Consider the following 17825-nt stretch of genomic DNA (forward strand, 5'->3'; position numbering starts at 1 on the left):
AACACCTATTAATTAGTAATTAGTGATAAAAATTAAAATTTTAATTCATTTTTGAGTTACCAATATCATGATATACAAATGGCCAAGATTTAAAAAATAAATAACAAACTTTAAACTTTAATAAATAAACACCTATTAATTAGTAATTAGTGAAAAAAATTAAAATTTTAATTTATTTTTGAGTTACCAATATCGTGATATACAAATGACCAAGATTTAAAAATAAATAACAAACTTTAAATTTTAATAAATAAACACCTATTAATTAGTAATTAGTGATAAAAATTAAAGTTATAATTCATTTTTGAGTTACCAATATCATGATATACAAATGGCCAAGATTTAAAAACTAAATAACAATCTTTAAATTTTAATAAAGAAACACCTATTAATCAGTAATTTGTGATAATTAAATGTTGTAAATAGGAGAATGAAAACACAATCTGATAATAAACAACATACTAAAATTTCAAAACTGTAAATGTTCACAAACAAAAGTTATGTTAACTCAAAATTTACAGCTTATAAGACACTGGAAAAGATTAATAATAATAATAATAATAATAATGACAATAACAATATGTTTCGAACAAAGATTTCGAACCATAATAAGTATAATAACAATAACAATATGTTTCGAAATCTAAGTTTTCGAACCATAATAAATTTGTTTAGCCAATAATCATACAACAATGATCACGCTTTCATGTTTTAGTATATTAATACTGTCAGTTTTTTATGTTTAAGAAAATTTACAGAAGTTTTTTTATGTATATGTACAAGCTACCCAATTAGTAGCATCTAGTAAATCGGCATGTATGTTGTTAAAAATATTCGTGCATCAATTATATTTAATTTTTGTTTTTTATTTGGCAACACAATTTTAGGGTATTTCCCGCTATTTATTTTGCTTTTTTAGTCACGTGGATATTTTTCCACGTGTAAGAAAATGTCTTTGTTGTAAATCGCTGGAATCGTAATCTAAGATAAGGTGAAAAGTCTAATAAATCTAATTCCACATAAAATAATATACTTTTGTTTTTAAATTTTTTTGTTTAAATATTTTAAAAATAAGAACAAAGTTACTAACATTTTTGCTAAAAACTAGACTTTTTTAAAAAATAGAAATGTATTTCACTTTGATTACTTTAAAATTTTAAACCTAAATAAATATACATGTGTATATAAAGAGATTTCTGGAATCATAAATATATATAAATATTTTTTCTGCGTAATTAATTTTATAGTAATCAATGTTTTTTATTAATTTTTAAGGTCAAGGAAATCTGGAAATAAACCTTCAACATCACACAAAAAAAACAAGTATATAACTATATTTTTTTTTTCTTGTTTATATATCTTTATCCTCGATGTGGGAAGGTCGAATGTGCGACTTAAACATAGAGTAACATAAGTTAGTCTGACCCAGTCTTGAGTTGCCTGTGGCAGTTTGGGATAATATATAGATTATATTTGCCCCATAGATATGCTGCTGATTAAGTGCTGGCTTAGCAAGAGTTCATACCGTTTATAGCGCCTAACTTAAGGGCGCTACAGCATAAGAGCAGTGGGGATTGAACCCATGACCTCATGGTGTTGAAGCAAGTGTTTTTACCACTACACCTTGCTGCCGGGTATTTTAAAGTATTTTGATTCAAAATGAATTTAATATCTGTAGGTGTAAAATTAGAAAAATCTAGCATTGATATGTTCTATAAAGTAAGAAAAAAAAGAAAAAATGAGAATTTTGAGTTTAAAATTTCCTTTCTACTTGGATTGTTCCAAAATGTAAGTGTTAACTTTTATTTTAGTTAAACATTAAAAAAAACGATTTTGGTTAGAAAATAAAAAATAAATTTATTATTATTAGTAGAAAATTCACTTTTTTGTTATTATTTTATATATATTGTTTTTTTGTGCAACTATAACTTTTTTTAAAATATTTTATATTTCGGGTATACATGCCAAAGGGGGTAACATCCTTTTTACATTTGAATATATTGCAAACAAATTTTGTATTGTTTTTGTTTTTATTTTAATTTATTGTGGAAGACTAATTATTTGCCTTGAACATGGAGTCACAATAATTACACCAACCCAGTTGAGAATTAACTTTGGTAGTTTCGGATATTATTGAACAAAATTGCTCGATAATTAATCTGCTGATTATTTTTGGGTTTAGTGAAAGGTCATTGCAATAACAGACCTTTACCTAATTCCACTATAGAAAAAGGGCAGTGGGAATTGAACCCAGGACCTCTTGTGGTAAAGCCAAGTGTTTTAATTACTTTGCAATGTTGTCAGATAATATAAGTATATGTATTGTTTGTTTTGCTGTTTTAAAAATGTTCAAATGTTTAAACTTAATTGTCAGGATTCTTTAAAGTTTGAAATAACTGCAAATTTTTGCTTAAATTATAGGTTTTAGTGGGCATTTGTTTGTCTATTTAGTTACATTTAAATACAACCTTATTAAAATAACATTCAAATATCTATAAAATAGTATTAAATTTGCAACAACAAAAAAAATGATAATCCTATCCTAATTTCAAAAAAATGTTTATTTATAAAATAAAAGCGTTTGAAATTTAATTCGATTGACGTGTTCGTTACGCAATTTATTCAACCACGCGTTACTTCCAATAATTGGATTTACGAAATTTTTTAGAAAGGAATTTTCACTTTTACCGATTTTTTTAAGCAACCTTTGTAAAAAGACACCATTATAGTTTTTTCAGTCGTCTGCTAGAGTACCGCAGTACTTTCTTAACGAGAACACCGTAACTAATTTTTGTGTCGCCAGTTTTTTCGAAATAACCTATTATGAAAAAATTAGTAACTGTCTTGTTCTATGCAAGCATTACTTAAAAGTTTCGCGCATGATTAAAAATTTTTTTCAAACAATGTGTATACTCATATGAGAAAATTGTTTAAGTCCGTAATTTCGGACAGTTTTATTAATTCGTTTAAGTTATTTTCAAGTATTGACTATTATCCAATAATAAAAACCGTTGTTTAAAGCAATGTTTATTGGCTCTAGATTTGGTTATATTTAGGATGCCGGCGCCGGTGCGTTTTCCCTAAACTGTTGAGTCATTATCAATGCGAAAGATTTTGAATTGTTAAGTGCAAACATATTAGGATGCTTTTAACACATCTTAAATTTGTTTGTTTGTTTAAATAAAGGAATCATTTGCGCTATGCAAAGGTGTGCTTTTCAAAACAATAAACGCATTGATATCTCATACTATATAACCAAAAATTATGTTATTTATATCGGCGCCAATCTGTTTTATCAAGATCTTAAAAACTTTAATATTGGGTAGGAGTCCCGAACATTAGCACCCGGTAAATGCTATGGGAGTATATTAATTAAATTAGAAGCTCGCATGTGCTGTAGAGAGTCTGCCAACGAGTTGTATTAAATTTAGGCGTATATCTTATTTTACTGGGTTTTATAGTGTGGACAAATTGTTACCCAGCTAGGTAGCTGAAGAGCGTAAAATCAAAATAATAATGCACCATTTTGACAATGAACGATTGTATCGAATGAAAACTTTTTTCCCAAGTAAAATGAAAACTTAAACACCGGATACGTCGATAGCGATCCTATTAGCGTGCGAGAGTGAACCCTACACGTTCCAATCGTGAGAACAATTAAGTTCAAAATGTAAAGTTAACTGGCAAAATAAGGTTTTAGTCATCCCATACTTTACGCTGATGAATATACAACACAAGATTATGGGTTTTCGTGAGATCAGCTTGATCCTTTTAGTTCAAACGAAAACACGAACAATTAGAAAGTGAAATCAACCAGAACCACGTTTTCAGCTATTAAAAAAACGTGATTCCGGTATATATGATTCACTGAGAATACTTTACCCAATCATTCATATAATTCCGGTTCTGGTGGATTTCTCGTGCTAGTTTGTATTCTTGTAAATATCCACGCCACTCAAAGCTGACATTTTTTAAATTAGTAGAAGCAAAAATTACCGGTGCGCAATCGAATATCAACACACGGAAAATTTTGGCATTTGATTAAGTTTGTAACTCCTGCATGCCTTTGTTAACTTGTTGTATTGGCCATGAACTGATATCTTAATTTTATTAAAACGGGATGTTGAAGTTCCTGTGTGGGCTGACCCGTTAACGGGTTTTTTAGTTTTTCGTTTAAAAAGAAAAAATGTTCTTGTTTAAAAATTTTAAGGTTTTCATTTACAGGGGTTATTCCAGCATATTTTTCAGGTCAAACCGAGAAAGAATTGTTTGAAATTGACTGTATTTGTTTAAAACTTGGAATTTCCATCGCGGTAAAAATATTATACCTCCTAAAAATATCCGTCATTGTTTGAGCAATTGGGTATTTTCATTTTAGCATATTTGAGAGGGTTGATGTCCTTGAAAATAAAAGACAATAACATTTGTTGAATTTGGCAATGTTTTCAACTTAAACAAACTAGAAATTTATTAAACCTTCAGGAGACATTAGGTGGTAGTAGAAATCTTGACTTAAATGCTAATTTTTCTTGTAATGTTTTTGAACTTTTAACGCGCAGCTTTGTTTAAGGTATATGGGTACAAATTTACTTGGTAAATGTTCCATTATAAAGTAATTACACAAAAATATAAAATTTATATAAAAATTTTTCGTTTTTTTTATTTTGCGTTGCAGCCATTTTTCTGCCTTAAGTCAGGTAAAAAACCTACTGCGTTTGCATCCTTATTTCACCGTTTTTGCGTCGCAAACATGTTTTTGCATTTAGTTTGGTTTTTCCAATTGTCATGACAAATTTTCCCAAGTGATCCATTCAGAAACGCGCAACCGTGATGTGGAGTATTAATCTTTTACGTTGGTATTCTTATTTTTCAACCAAGCGATATGTAGACTAAACATGGGTTATGCCTAATGTCATCCGTTAGTACCCCCCTCTCATTGACCTATTCGTTTCTTTGTGTTTAAATTTAAATAAGTCCTGTTTAAATATTGCGTGGGCTCGAAAATTTATAGTTTTTGTCTTTCTTGCGTGTCTAATTTATTTCATTTTTCAATTATAATTCGCCAGTGGATCTTCACTATCTTATACAATACACATAATTTAATTATAAAAGGTGCGAAGAAGTATACAATTTTCACGCGTTTTAATGGAATCGGAAAATGTAAGTTTTTGCCACGGCCAATTGCATTTACGTAAATAAAATTAATTTTTTATTCAATTGATTCCCAACGCAAGATATGAATGAAAAGAGGTAAAAGGGGGCGGAAGCAAGCTGTATTTATTACGCCGCGTGTGGTTTTATATTGAAAAACATAATGAGAAGTGCAAATGTTAGTATCAGCAACGAAATTTTGATAAATTGTTTATTCCAGTGATCCTTAGCCCCCATTAATATACAAAAACGTGCCTTGCTTGCTGTTTACGCCATTCGTTAAAATGCGGTCGAGCCATGTCGTTACTTACTTATAATCTAAGTTTGAATTACCGAACCCCAATGGCCCGTGATCGTTTAATTACCAGACATGCACGAGTTAGTGCCACGTTGATATTACAATAAACAAGCAAGGGTAAAACGCACGATGAGTCAAACAAATAATATAACATGAAAAATAAATTAAATTTGTACACGTAATATCTAAATACAACAGTGAAATTTAAAGCGGTATTGAGGTAATCAAATCGTTTGTATCTGCAATGCCATTAGTGGTGGTGTTAATATAACAGGTTGCGTCGCACCTTGTGTGCCGGCCCTTATTGCGTGATAAATGGCAGCGTAGCTTATCGCGTTATGTTTAAAGAGTATAAAGTTTAAAGTGGAATAGCCCAATCGGGAATATCAAATATTTTTTCTACTTGAACATGAGACTTTACGTGCGTATTGCGTGGCCCGCTTTATCCAAAACTGCATCGGTTGATGATTAATCTTGTTTTTAAAAAGAGGTTTCATGCAAATTCCATTTTGCGTAACTTGTTTTTACCCAATTTAAAACGAAAAAAAAAAAAAATTTTTTTGCAGGATATTTAATGCTATGTAAGTTATTAAAGGTACAACCTAATTAAACTGTCTTTAAAAAAGGCAATTTTGTTTTGTTATGACGACATTTTTGCGTACTTTTTAAAGTAAATTGTGCATCTGGGAAATTTTTTTCGTCTTGGTGATTTTATTTAAAAGTAATGATCCGTGGTAAAAATGTTGTTTTAATTAGGACATACCGTAAATATTTAAAAATTAACTTATAAATTAGAAAAAAAATTTGCCAATTTTGTTGTTAGAAACATGATTGATTTGCAAAAAAAATTCCCTTTTAACAGTATTTTTTAACAACGTTTAAAATGGTGGCCAGAATTTTTTTTTTAATTTCTGCATTTTTGTTATTGTGAAACATAAATTCTAGCATTGTCAAAAAATGCATATTTTAAAAATTATTATCCTAAACTTATTTGCTGCTGTTTGGGTTTTACTTTTTAACTTTTGTTGTTCAATAATTTGTTAGGCAATTTTTGTTGTTGTATTAAAACAGGTATTGTACTAATTTTGTAAAAAATAAACAGTAAACAAAATTTAAGCTCATTTTTTTATACCTTACCATCTAGTGGTACCGATGTCTTTGTCTTATCAGTACTTTTTGATCCATGATATTAGTATATAGGCTAGTATGGTGGGCTTATTTGCTAAAAAAAATGATTTTTTAAACAACTTATTTAAAAGATTATTTTTTTCTAAACTTTTTAAAACGAAATTTCGTAGAAACGCATAATATTGCCAAGCGATTAACTTTTGTACGTCATCTTGTTTATAAATGTTCAACAATATATTTTTTTATATTTTTTAAATCTGCTGGGCTTAAATGGGATTCCCGTTCAGTCTTGGGCACCAATCATTGATAAAAGATTGCGTTTATTTAAATTTTTTACAGTTTTAGGAAAAACCCAAAAACCCCAACCTTTGCTGTAATAAGTATACCGATAATAATACATTATCCTTTATTAAGTTTAAACCTTCTTTTACGTAGGCGTGAGTTTCTTGTAGACAACATGGATTAGAATTTCTTGTTTTCTGAAAACGGTTCTTAGAATTTTTTCGTCATTATTTAAATTTTTATTTTTTTAACGCGTAAGATTATGCGTGTGTATAAAGTTATTCTTTATTAACGGAGCGTACAAAATTTGTTATCTAAAATTCACCTTTAAACATGAAAATGTTTTTCGTTTAAAGGTACGTTGGTTTTTTTCTAAAGCTCGCGCAAGCTTTACAAATAAACTGATTTCCAAAATATTTACAATTTTGCTTTTGTTTAATACTTTTGCAAAACGAATGACGCAAATTCAAAATTTCTATTTTTGCCTCGTTAGAAATCTTAAAAAAAAACAATATTTTAGGGTTTACGCATTTTTTGTAAAAATTCCAAATGTGTAAAAAACGTAGGCTGATTTTAACATTTTCACACTATTGCTTGGCAGACCATGTTAAAGTTATGGGATTAATTGTACTCTAACTTTAAAAAGCTTATAATAAAATGCATGTCAAGGTTATAAGAGATTCGTTATTTTTTTGTCAACTCTACCTTAATATAACAATATCTTTTGCGGTTTTAGGCTTGAAATGTATAATATTTCGCTTCTCTAGTAACGAGTTTATTCTATGATATTGGCCTCGCATTAAAGGATAATGTTAATTAAAAGTAGGGTTAGTGTGAAGCTTGGTTAATATACCCAAAAGTCGGTGTTTATTATGTCCTATAAACAGTCTAAAAAAACAGCGTTTAAGTTCTCGTTCGGGTATTTCATTGCGTAATTCTTTTTAGACGCGGAATTTTTTTAAGCAAACTTGCGCCAACTCGTCAGGGTGAGAAGAACGTGATGACGTCACTAGTCAGGTATAAGACACGCGGGCTTGCGTTAATATTCCCACAACTATAAGTTGTTTAAGACAACTTCAAGTTTAAATTGCTTTCTAGATAGAGTAAATAAATATAAGTTGCATTAAGTTGAATAAGTCGACGACTGTCTTATCTGAGACGTTTTGTTGCAATCGAGAAAATGAAATCGTTTTTGATTTTGTTGCTGTTTGCAGCAAGTCATCTACACTTAACCTTGTCGCAATCTGATTCAGGTCTGTTTTTTTGTTTTACAAATTTTGTTTGTTAAGACGATTAATAAAGTTGTTATTTGGTTTATATTATGAAGTACTGTTAAACTTTTATATTTGCTTTATTTTATTCAAATAAATCTACGTGGTTTATTTGTTACCGCCTAATTTTAATATGTCACACAATAAAACCTAATTAAAAATATTTTTGAAAAATAACAGTATTTTCGTTTTGTATTTTTAAAACCTTTTCAATAATAGAATGCGGAGGGGATTTGACTGCCCAGAGAGTTCCCGCGACTATCACTCCTCCGATGTCCGGATCCACTTACTCCCCGAATCTGGACTGTTATTGGAATATAACAGCACTTTCGGGCTTCCACATTGATCTTCGATTTCTTTCCGGTTTTGGAATTCAAGGAGGCGGTGAAACTCCCGGAAGATGCGTGTAAGTAATCGTTAGTCTTGGGTTCGACTCCGGGCCTTGGCGAAATTTATTTTTAATTTGTATTTTTGTTTTTTTGCCTTATGTATAAAAATACAGTATATTTATTTTTTTTCAATTGTATTTTTTCTTTTTTTTTGTAAAAGTTCTTTTGTTTTTGCGTTTTAGGCTATTTTTAGTATTCAAATTTAGCGGTTGCAAGAAAATGTTGAAAAATTTTCCCAAATTTTCAAAACTCAGCTTTTCGCGGTTTAAAGATAAACCTCTTGTTTGTTTAAAAATCTAATCCCAAAACTCGAGAAAAAAACTTAAACGATTTTCCACTAGCTTTTTCGAAATAATTTCGGCAAAGCCTAAAACAAACAGTTTTTTTTTATAACTGTATTTTTAACCCTTTGTTTAGTTTATTTTTTTTTAGTTAACAAAAACAAAAAAAACATGCCTTATTATTTTTTTCCAACTATTTTTACCGTTAGTTTAATTTATTTTAACTTTAAAAAATATATTTTTATCAGTGACGATTATTTGGAGATTGGCGATGGGGTTACAATGACAGCTTATTGTGGCTTCAATTCGATCGACGAAATTATCAACAAGAAGGGAAATGTTATCATTCATTTTGTATCAAACAGCGATCCAATTACCAACATTGGCTTCACACTAGAATATTCCGCAAGACCCATAGGTAATTTAATTTTTTTTTTAAAAGCACTTATCCGAGTTTTAAACCGTAGAATTTGTTAATTAATGTTTATGTAAACGTACGTTTGGAAAGTTAACGTCTTAAAATTAATTTTGGTATTTTTCTGAAATGTAAATTATGCTTTGTCTGTAAATGTACATACAAACCAAAGCCACTTTGCACTTTTTTTATTTTACATTTTGAATACATTATCATACATTTTTTTGCAGTTCAATGTGACGACATCGACGGAGAACTATTCTGCCAGAATAACGGATACTGCGACGGAGTGAACCACTGCGCGTGCGATAAATTACACTACGGCTACCGTTGTGCATACGGTAACTTATTTCTTTTTGAACATAGATTAACTAATTCGTATTCTGCGAATTATCTTTGACTAATAGCGCAAAATTACATGGTTTTTGGCAGTTGACAGTTTGCAAGTTAACTTTTTTGTCATTCAATCCCAATATTTATATAAAAGTAAATGATTGAAAAAAATAATTTTGCACAAACACAATTAGGTTATCAGTTTTTAAGAAATACTTTTGTTGGCCCTATAACTGTTTACTTTACTTATCCTATAAAGTTTCATACAAACTCATCTTAGACACGTACCTCTATTTTGACGGTCACGGTAAGTCTGGTGTGGTTATTCTGCTATCGCATTTATTTGTAAAGCTCTTTATTCTAATCATGCCTAAAAATATTTCCAAAAAATTTTTACAAAAAAATTTCCCTAATTAATCTTTTTTAAAAGTTCGCTTTGTAAACTAAGTCTAGGTGACCTTTCAGTAATTAAAACAATTTAATAAAACAATTACTTACATTGTGATGATATATCATTTTTCTGGTAAAATATTTAGGAAAGTTAAAGGCTTTTATAAGTAACGATTACTATCTCAAAGATTGAATATTGTTGTTTGGTATTTGAAAAAAATATCTTTTGTAATTTCAGTTTGTTGTGGATTACAATTTGTCTGTTGTTTGGTGCAAAATTAATGTTGCATTTTACGGTATTTGCGTACTTAACCCCTTAGTTAATCTTCTTATGCTATATCAAGATATCCCAGGAAAAACTCTAAACCGCATTTTTCACAGATTTGTACCCGGTTAACGTGGATAGCACGAACGATTTTGTTGGCACATTTCATTACGCCAAACCCCAGTGTTCCTTGTTTGGACGAGATCACGTGAGAACATTCGACGAACGGTATTTTTCATTTACCGGTGCATGTCAATATGAGCTTGTACGAACGCAGGATAACAGTTTAGAGGTAGGGATTTTCAATAGACTTTGAACTAACTTTTCAAGTTTCTAATAACTTTTAATTTTTTTTTAGTAATTCGTTGGATATATTAAAAATTCGTAGTGGTTCTATAAATTTGAACCGTTCATTTACTTTTATTAGTGTTAAAAAAAATATATATATATAAATTTTTATAAAATTTTTTACAGTTATTTATGCGACGGTTTGAAGTCTGTGACAAGTCGAAGCGAAGTTGTGTCTATTACATCACGATGATTGGCACGGGCGGAGTCCTCACCATCTACAATGAGGGAATTGTGGTTTTTAACGGCGAGGAGTAAGTATACGAGACTATATTGAATTTAATTAAATAAAGTAATTTTTGTCTACGAAAAAAAGATTTTTAGTCAATAGGAAATCAAGTGTATTATTTTCCGACTTTTTAAGCCAGTCATTAGTTTTCACACATGCAGTTGTAAAATTGAATACGACTAGTTATTTAAACTATTCCCAGCACACTATTAAATAAAAGTAGTAATGTTGGGCCACTCATTTCAAAAGCCCTATGTTATTATCGCGTCTAACCTAAAAATTATATTAGTTTAGTATTTATTATATACCTAGATTTTTACGCATGTAATATCACATTTCAGCCGCTGTGGTTGTTTTTTATAGGACAAGTTAAATTTTAGGTTGAAATTTAGTTGGTTTGATTGCGTTGGAAATCAATAAGATTTCAACTTTTAATTTATTTTGAACATCTGCGTGATATTACACTAAACCAAAGCGTAATTTTTAAAAATAACATATACGTGTACTATGACACATATAATATACCCCTTAAATGTAAGTAGGAATTTTGCCCTAAAACAAAAAAAGCTTGCTAATCTCTCGTAAAAAAAATTGTAAAGTTTCTACAAAATTAGATAATGTTTTTGGCTTGTCGTAAATCTTGGCATGTTTTCCTAAGCCTGCTTTAGGCTTAAGCACTTTGCCAAGATTATGCAAGTATTTGAACTGCTTTTATTTTTTCCCATTGCGCTTTTATTACTTGTTTTTTTCTTCTAATGTGGTCGCAGGGAGATTTTTTGTAATCTGTTTTTTAAGAAACGTTTAAATAACATCACTGGAAATCATAATTAAAAAAATAAACAAAAAATACTTGCATTTATTTCAATACTTAGATTTAACGGTGTGATTTTATTGGTAGGGTGACGCATGTAAACCAATTCGGTTTTAACGTTTTCACATCAAACACCAAAGTGTATACTACTGTCGGTGAAAACAAACTCATCGTTGACCTTGAAACATTTTCCTTGGATATCTTCATTGAAGAACAGTATATAAACCAAGTCTCTGGTCTGTGCGGCAATTACAACGGCGATCCTGCTGACGATTTTATGGATCAAACGGGTATGAGTTCGATTACAAGCTATTTCACTTTTTTCATATATTTTATTTTAATTTATTAATTTTAACTTTAAACGCCTTTAATTTTTTTTACTGTTTTAAATATCATTATTGTTTTATAAGTTTTTGTAGTGGGTCTCTACCATTTTTTTTCTTAAGACTTGTAAGGTTTATAAACCAACCTCTACTGGCATTTGCGGTTTTTGGTTATGTTTTGCTTATTTAACCCAAAAAAATTTCCCACCATTTTTTATTCTTCTTGGGTCAATATTTTTGTTTTTTGTTTTTTTATGCTCGATTTAAACATATAAGTGTATAACATTTTCTAGACGCGTTTTTAACTCAAATTTTTTAAAATTCAACAGTAATTTTTTATTTCCTATGGTTTTTTAAATTGCCCATGTTATATTCCTAAAAAATTTTAATACATATAAACTACACAATTTTTAAATAACATAAAAAAACAAAACGCGACTAAATTTGTTGTTTAAATTGTTAGGCACCCAGCTTTTGAGTGTAATCCAATTTGTAAACAATTGGATAAAGGACGCAAGTGGGGAAACTTGCTTTTTTACTACCGAAAGTGAACAAACTGATGTAACTGAATGCGGAGGGTTAGAGGTAAAGATTGTGAATAGTTTTTGTTTCACGCTTTATTAGAAGCACATATAACAAAAAAAGACTAAATAAACATATTAAAATATTATTTGTATTTAATTTTTAAATAATTATAATATTTTTTATTTTTTCTGTGAAAATTTTTTTACTTATTGCATTTTAAAATGTAATTGGATAATAGTTTAGTCGATCAAGACGATCTGAATCAAATATTGTCGTTAGACAAAAACGTCAAAATAGTAAGTCAAAATCACCTAACACGCGCACCTTACTTTTACCATCAAAACTTCAAGATACAAATTCTCCTTTTGACCTATCGAATTTCTTTTCTTCACAAAGTATGTCCTCTAAATCCGGTAGTACGAAATTTTCCCGCGATTTTCTAAAATCATTAAATTCCCAAAAGTCGTCATCGAAATCAAGTGGAACAAATTCCCGTGAGTCGTCTCGTGATAGCTTTTCACCGACTTTTGGTAGTCCGAAATCTTCGCGTGATTCTCCAGAATTGTTAGAGTCACAAAAGTCGTCACTCAAATCAAGTGGAACCAATTCACCTAAGGCATCTCGTGATACCTTTTCACCGTCTTCATTTTCTTTATTTGACAAGTCACGGGATTCCACTAAAAGTTCACGAAGTTACAGTTCCCGGGACTCAAAATTCAAATTTTTCGATAACGGTTTTTCGAAGTTGTCCAATTCCAGAAGTTTCGACGAAGATTCTTTTGCAAACTATTCAAAAAATCCTTTATCTAAAAGTCAATTTACGCAAAACCAACTAAAGAAAGCCTTGCTATCCTCTTCTGAGAATTTCTTACAAGGTGACGATTTTATGCAAGCCGAACTATCACGAAGCTCGCAATTGCAAAATCAAGTATCTCAAAGCAAGTTGACACAAAGTCGTTCAACGGGGTTTTTAAATCCATTGCCAAAAAATAGATTAATGAATGAATTTCCCTCAACGAATTTAGTTAGTGGTTTCACTATCGTGCACTGCACAGTAGTTAATCCATTTTGTAGTTGATTTAATTTAAAAATTTTGTTTCTTACACGTATAAAGTCCAAACCGGTAGGCTTGTTAGACAATTAGTATTTTTATGCTAAAATAGTAAACGTATATTTACAGAAATAGATTCATTTTTTTAAGCAAAATTTATGATAAAAAAACACTATCTAATTTGTTTTAAAATGTGAATTTTACAATAATTTAGTGCATAAATTCCAATGTTTATGCAACTATATTTAGAAATAAAACACATATTTAGATAGATGTTTATATTTTTTAACATCAATTATATTTGGTTAAAAATAATTTGCACGCAATGAAAATGAGTTAAAATTTTTATTTTTATTTTGTATTCAAGTAAATTATGTCAATTAAGGATTTAGTTAATGTAAAGTATTACATTAAATCTTAATATTTTATTGCAGGGCGGTACGTCGCATGTCTGTGCTGTAATTTTGTCCGACGCGTTTAGTGAATGTAGATTGACGGTTGACCCTGCAAGTTACCTATACGCTTGTGAAAAAGACCTTTGTCATTGCAACATTGACCAAGTCTCGAATTGCCATTGCTCGATTGTGGAAAAATATGCGTACGATTGCGCTCGGGCAAACGTGGAAGTGGGAGAATGGCGACTCTCTGAGATATCGTGTGGTAAGAATTTTTTAAGTATTTTTATTTAGGTTTCTGCGCAATAATAAAAGTAAAATAAATATACAATACGTAATACATTACTTTGACAAGAAAAAATTACAAAATCGATTAAATGATTTAAAACATGCCATAAATAATAATGTTTATACTAAGATTCAATATTATATTTTAATGAAGTTTGTCGCCCTTAAAATAACAACTGCTAAATTGTTAACAATAAACAAAAAGTAACTATAAAAAATAAACAAGATTATAAAATATATCCGTTACGGTCGCTAACTGTGAAATATTTTTTTATTTAGTTCGACAATGCCCTGGGAACCAAGTATATAGCGCGTGTGCTGACACATGTGCAAATACGTGTGAAATGGCTGAGGCAATGCAATGTGAAAACTCGATGTGCACTCCGGGATGTCATTGTGGTGATGGTAAGCAATTGATTATGATACAACGTTAACTTGTAGCACTTTTTTTCTGGTAAGGTGGGTATACAATAATAAAACGATCAAATATATATTTATTTTCGGTAAATTTTGTTAAATAGTCCATGTATATATTATCATGCACCTACCGTCTACACTTTTAAAACTGATTTAAAATAGCAAAAGGAAAATAATATTCGTTTTTATGACGTTGAAGTTAGTAATGATAAAACAAAGAATATAAATTTTATGTACACATAAATCTCGTGTTTTATGTATGTTTTTTAATTTGGATCTTAATTAACATTACGTATTGATAAATATATATTTTTTCAGATACTTACTGGAATGGAAAGTTATGTGTGTTTAAAGAAATGTGTCCGTGTCTACACGCTGGTGTTTCTTACGAACGTGGCGAAACAAGAAAAGATGGTTGTAACACTTGGTAAATAGCGTATATATATAATGAAGTTATCTTTAAGACTAAAATATTTAAAAGTTTTGTTGTAATAAGCTTGCTCTGCGAGTTTCACCAATTTTGTTGGCACATTTCCTAATCAAATCTTAATTCTCAATTGTACGATAGACCACAAAAGAAACTAAATACCTTGAGAAATTGGTGACCCGTTTTTACCCAAAACAAATTATTTTAAATGAACTGAATTGTATATTTTAAACTGATTTTGGAATTACCGATATTTGAGATGTGTGCCTACATATGTGCAAATTATGGTTAACCAATGTAGATTGAAGCATACACTAAATGTCTACGTAAATACTAAACTAAATTTAAGACAAAAGTATTTAATAATTTTACCGTTTTTCTATGTAGTACCTGCGAAGGAGCTATGTGGTCTTGTACTGAAATTCAATGTCCTTGTAAGTTAATTTTTTATATAGATTTTTTTTATCTAGAAATTTTTTTACTTGGCTATGTGTTTAAATGTTATTATGTAAACAATTTAAGAATTTTAAAACAACTTTAAAAAGTAAAATTACTGTTATTAGATCGAGTTACTGTTTTACTCTAAACAATAGGTTTTTTAAACAAAAACTTATTTGTTTTGTAAAAAAAAACTATGCTGGAAGGTGGAAACTTCGTATTATTGTTTTTTATTTGTTTAGCAACTGCAATAATCAGTGGGTTTTCCCACTTTTTGACATTTGATGGTACTTGGTTTGATTATGGTGGGCGATGTATTTACACATATTCGGAGGGAACTAGTTTTATCGCTTATGCCAAAACTGAGCAGTGTGGAAAGGCTGGGGAATATTCATGTCTTAGGTAATTTTATTGTCAAAAACTATTTGATAACCAAATTTTAATGTTTTTAATGTACATTCAAAATCATTTTATTTCTCTTTTTTTTTTTTATTTTGTTTTTAATGTACATTCAAAAACATTTTATTTCTCTTTTTTTTTTTTTTTATTTTGTTTTTAATGTACATTCAAAAACATTTAATTTTAAAAGCAATAATGCAGATTTCTGTTTTATATTTTGCAGGAAGTTTATTTTAATGTACAACTCCAAGACAATAACACTGGTATATGGTGGCTTAGTAATGGTTGGTGTCATTCCAGTTTCGGATTTTCCTGTTCAAACCGGTTTGTTTTTTTCATTAAACTTTTAAAGAAATTGTTATTAAGATATAAGGAACTGACTAACATGAAACATGTTGTTAATTAACAATTATATTTTACATAAATAATATAATATGTATGATGTGTTGTTTTTTTAAATATGTATTACTTTATTACAGGTGGGGTGGAAATAAATCAACTGTCCTCCATTTACACCGAGGTAAAAATACTTGAAATAGGTGTAAGTGTTTTATGGGATGGAAGACACACAGTTTACATGACTGTTTCACCATCACTAATGGGTATTTTTTTGCTTAAATCTGTTAAAAATGTGTTTAATTAAACAAAAAGTTTGTTATGCCACGGCAATTTTTTGTTTAGTATGTATCTCTCAGCATTTAAAAAAAAAAATATATTTAAAAAGTGCTCTTGAAATATTGTAATGTAATTGTTATTTTAGGTACAATCAGAGGTTTGGGTGGAGATTTTAATGGACGAACTATTGATGACAAAACCACTAGTGGTGGGGTCACGCGTGCTACTGCAGCAGTTTTTGGAAATTCGTGGAAGTTCTCTGCAGCTTGTGAGGATGTCACTACCAGCAATGCAGCTGTTGATGCATGCATAAACGACGTATACCTTGGTAAGTGTATTTAAAATCTGTATACAACATCATATGTGTTGTTGTTATCTTATCTTGTATGTGAAATGGCTCTAGACCTTAAGTGTCTATTTTATTATGTAAAAGGTAGTTTGCTTGTTTCATTTCTAAATGATTACAGCTGGAATATTAATAGAAATGTATTTTCAAAAGTAATATGTATTTCTGTTTTAATAAAAGTTAAGTTGTGTATATAATTGTATGTATCTTAGTTAAATCATGATTAATAAATAAACTTTGTTAAGGTACCTAATAACATCTTATAATCGTATAAAAAATATTTTTTAGCTGAAAGTGCAGCAAAATCTTGTAACTTTTTGAAAATTTCTATGTTTGACACTTGCCGAATGATTGTTCCTGATTTTCAACGATATTATGAGAATTGTAAACAAGATGTTTGTGCTTGTGAATCTGGAAATGATTGTTTTTGTGATTCTGTTGCCACTTTTGCTCGCAGATGTGCTGAAGCTGGAGTCGTTGTTGATTGGAGGCCGGGTTCAACTTGTAGTAAGTGGAAAAATGTTTATAGTAGTTAGATTTAAATATTTAACGAAAAATATGTTTAATACCCTTGTTTTAATTCGATGGAGATAACAAAAAAACAAGAACTAATGTTTAAATATTTGTTGGGCCCACCCTATAGAAATATTAAAATATTTTTAAATTTTATTTAAAGGTAGTGTTTTTTATTTCACACTTGTGTAGATTTTATTTTGTTGGTAAAAATTATTTTGATTTTATTTTGTGCATAACACTGTGTTTAAGCAATAAACTGTGGTGATGGAGGAATGGTTTACCAGACTGCAAGCAATCAATGTGGAAGGACCTGTCGGTCCCAGATGGAACCAGAATCTTGTGTCAATTCTATTTTGGTAGAAGGCTGTAACTGCCCAGAAGGTAAAATTAACATTTTTATAATACTAAATTTATTTTATTGTGTTGAAAATGTTGCGTAACATTTTTAAGTATTGTTGTTCATTGTTATCTTAAAAGTAATTTATTTCTTATAA

At 29.6% G+C, this 17825-nt stretch overlaps 1 protein-coding gene across 1 annotated transcript in view; it reads left to right on the forward strand.

Annotated features, from left to right (window-relative positions):
* The first annotated feature begins 7925 nt into the window (after positions 1-7925).
* The window catches only part of LOC145743897 (uncharacterized), a 36060-nt gene continuing 26160 nt past the window's right edge, over positions 7926-17825 (forward strand). The window contains exons 1-18 of the mRNA XM_082561960.1: positions 7926-8112; positions 8350-8536; positions 9049-9218; positions 9446-9556; positions 10320-10495; positions 10678-10805; positions 11679-11881; positions 12378-12499; positions 13925-14150; positions 14453-14578; positions 14909-15017; positions 15405-15451; positions 15698-15857; positions 16078-16178; positions 16334-16456; positions 16615-16797; positions 17104-17322; positions 17581-17712. Of these exons, the coding sequence (XP_082418086.1) occupies positions 8040-8112; positions 8350-8536; positions 9049-9218; positions 9446-9556; positions 10320-10495; positions 10678-10805; positions 11679-11881; positions 12378-12499; positions 13925-14150; positions 14453-14578; positions 14909-15017; positions 15405-15451; positions 15698-15857; positions 16078-16178; positions 16334-16456; positions 16615-16797; positions 17104-17322; positions 17581-17712 (2596 nt within the window). The 5' untranslated portion in view covers positions 7926-8039. The remainder of the gene's footprint in view (positions 8113-8349; positions 8537-9048; positions 9219-9445; positions 9557-10319; positions 10496-10677; positions 10806-11678; positions 11882-12377; positions 12500-13924; positions 14151-14452; positions 14579-14908; positions 15018-15404; positions 15452-15697; positions 15858-16077; positions 16179-16333; positions 16457-16614; positions 16798-17103; positions 17323-17580; positions 17713-17825) is intronic.

Source organism: Corella eumyota, chromosome 2 (genome assembly GCF_963082875.1).
Source record: "Corella eumyota chromosome 2, kaCorEumy4.1, whole genome shotgun sequence".
NCBI lineage: Eukaryota > Metazoa > Chordata > Ascidiacea > Phlebobranchia > Corellidae > Corella > Corella eumyota.